Source organism: Glycine soja, chromosome 14, assembly GCF_004193775.1.
Source record: "Glycine soja cultivar W05 chromosome 14, ASM419377v2, whole genome shotgun sequence".
NCBI lineage: Eukaryota > Viridiplantae > Streptophyta > Magnoliopsida > Fabales > Fabaceae > Glycine > Glycine soja.
The window spans coordinates 49,123,596-49,126,173 of NC_041015.1; the positions used below are offsets into that span (position 1 = coordinate 49,123,596).

A 2,578-nucleotide genomic window follows, 5' to 3' on the forward strand; every position below is an offset into this window, starting at 1 on the left:
AACACTATTTTTTTTAAAGACAAATTCTATCATTGAAGTATTATATTGCTTAAAGAATTAAAAAGAAAAAAATATTATTAAAATGTGTAAAATTATATTTTCATGATTTTTTATATTTTTTTATGATCTTTACACTAAATATGATTTTTTTATCTGTTAATATTAACTGTTAGTAGTGAGTTTTTTGTTACAACATTATATATTAAATGATTGATTTATAAATGTACTTCGAGTAGGTGATACCAGCATGCCTAAGAAATTCTCCTACATGCATATCAAAGTAGCAGGAGGAGAAAAAAAACAAGATTGTCCCCAGAAGTTAAAAGTTAAAACATTTCCTACCTACGGTAACTCCATGATCTGTTTCACATGTGACCAACAAGATTCTTTGTTCTCGTCCTTTTCACTAACCATCCACTGTTGTTTGGATTTCTTTCTTTATATATAGTTCTTCTCTTCATAGTGAGTGAGAGAGAGAGAGAGAATGGTTTCCAGGGTTCACAAGAGAACAGCACTGTATAGGAGCATACAACAGCTTCGTTCAATCACTAACTCCCATGCGGTGATTAATTACTCCGAAACATCACTTTTTTCTCCCTTTAATTATCTGATATATATACTTCTTCTCTTTTAGTCAAAGCTTCTCCACTTAATATTCATATTTGAATAGAATTACCACTAAACTTGATATATATCAATATCCTTAATTTATTAATTATTCTACTTATATTCCATGAGCTAAATTCTTCTATATTGCCTCCTATGCTTAATTTTTGTTTTCTAAATAAAATATTGTTCAGGAATAATTAAAGTTCATGTTGATATATGATGGAATGTTTTGCTTGTTTGTGCAGCGCCGTAAAACGTCTGTGATACTGGATGCATCGAAGTACATACGTGGTTTAAAGCAGAAGTTGCAAGAATTGAACCAATTAGCAGTTGCTGCAGCCCAAAAGGACATTGAGTATGGTCCAGTAATGCCCATGGTATGTTATAAATAAGAACTCGACACATAAGTAATAATTAATTTATCATTCAATTGAAAGGAATCTTTTGTCTTATATTTATACCCCTTTCCACGTATTTTGTGTAATTACTTTATGCTTGTTGTTAATGTTTTTGCAGCTAAAAGTGGAACCACAAGAAGAGGGGTTTATGATCAAGGTGCTGAGTCAAAGGAGTTGTCAGGGGTTGTTGGCGTTTATATTGGAAGCCTTTGAAAGGCTTGGTCTTGAGGTGCTCCAGGCTAGGGCTTCTTGTGTGGAGAGCTTCTCTTTAGAAGCATTTGGAATCAAAGTAAGTAATAATGATGTGAAACACTCACTCAACATATACACCAAAAATTATTATGTGGTCCCGAACTATCTTATAATATTCATCATTTTGATCTATCTTCCCGTAACATGTTTCATTTTACGAAAAAGATTTAATAATGTTTAATTACCTAATACATAAAGATCAATTGACATCATGAATAATCCTGGATTGTGTAATAATTTCTCTATACGCTCACACACAAACACATTTCAAAGATAAAATAAAATGCAGGTGACTATATTATGAATATTATCCATGTGACCTTAATTTGGGTGGAGGTACTGACCCAATGGATTCTTTGTTGATGTTCCAGGAGAAAAATGACGATACCCATCGAGTGGATGCACAAGTAGTTGAGCAAGTTGTGTCTCGAGCTATAAATGATTGGAGGAAAGTTACAAAGCAATGTTGATCCAGCAATGAACGTGTCCTAATAAGAACACGTTTTCTTTTCATTATTTTTTGGGGGGTTAATTCTTCCAGTTAATGTTATTGCTTCATCCTTCAAATGGGTCGGATCGACTGTTTGCCTTCTTAGCCCAATCTACTGATTAGATGTGTATGATATATAACTTGTGGGAATGGTGACCAAGCTTTGGACAGCGCATTATTATTTTGTTTTCAATTCCACTTATGTTATGTTGAGTGTGAGACAATGAGGAGCTGTAAATATTTCAGATAGAAGAAACCCTTTGGTACTTCATTCTAGAAAACAACGTTTAAAAACCAAACCGACCGGCTTTGAGACACTCTCTTGTTAGATTAATCATATCATTGATTCATATTGTTGATTGATCAATTTGATCTTACCGGTTTTATGATTGAATTGATAACTTGAACTAAGAAATCCATTTGATTAAACTAGTTGAATCAATATTATTTTTTTAAATGTCATATTTAATGAAAATGCAAAAAATATGATGCACCTAAGAATTGAACTAAGGACTTGAATATTGTTTAGTAGATAAACTTACCACCAAATTATCATAATTAATTATTAAATTTATAACACAATAAGCATATATATTTATATTTTATATTACTTATATAGTTATACTAGTTCATGTTGTTTATCTACTAACTCACTGATTTGACCAATGATCTATCATCTTACTATTTTGAGCAAGTCAACAATCAATCTAGTTTTTAAAACTATGCATGTTACTCTTAACACTTTCATAACACAATTAATGTGAAAGAAATAATTATATATATATAAAATAATTGACATAATATAAATAATGTTTGAGATAGAAAGATA

The 2,578-nt window shown here is 30.9% G+C and overlaps 1 protein-coding gene across 1 annotated transcript; it reads left to right on the plus strand.

Moving 5' to 3' along the window:
* Positions 1 to 443: 443 nt before the first annotated feature.
* Positions 444 to 2,048, plus strand: LOC114384416. The gene is made up of 4 exons (XM_028344083.1): positions 444 to 562; positions 855 to 986; positions 1,126 to 1,296; positions 1,631 to 2,048. The coding sequence occupies exons 1-4, from the start codon at positions 485 to 487 to the stop codon at positions 1,727 to 1,729; spliced, it is 480 nt and encodes a 159-aa protein (XP_028199884.1). The 5' UTR covers positions 444 to 484; the 3' UTR covers positions 1,730 to 2,048.
* Positions 2,049 to 2,578: the final 530 nt, after the last annotated feature.

Bases quoted from the DNA above. Each gene is read 5' to 3' on its own strand.
- LOC114384416 (XM_028344083.1), top strand. From the start codon at position 485: ATGGTTTCCAGGGTTCACAAGAGAACAGCACTGTATAGGAGCATACAA. The intron at 987-1,125 runs GTATGTTATAAA...ATGTTTTTGCAG, and splicing joins ATGGTCCAGTAATGCCCATG to CTAAAAGTGGAACCACAAGA. The intron at 1,297-1,630 runs GTAAGTAATAAT...TTGATGTTCCAG, and splicing joins TAGAAGCATTTGGAATCAAA to GAGAAAAATGACGATACCCA.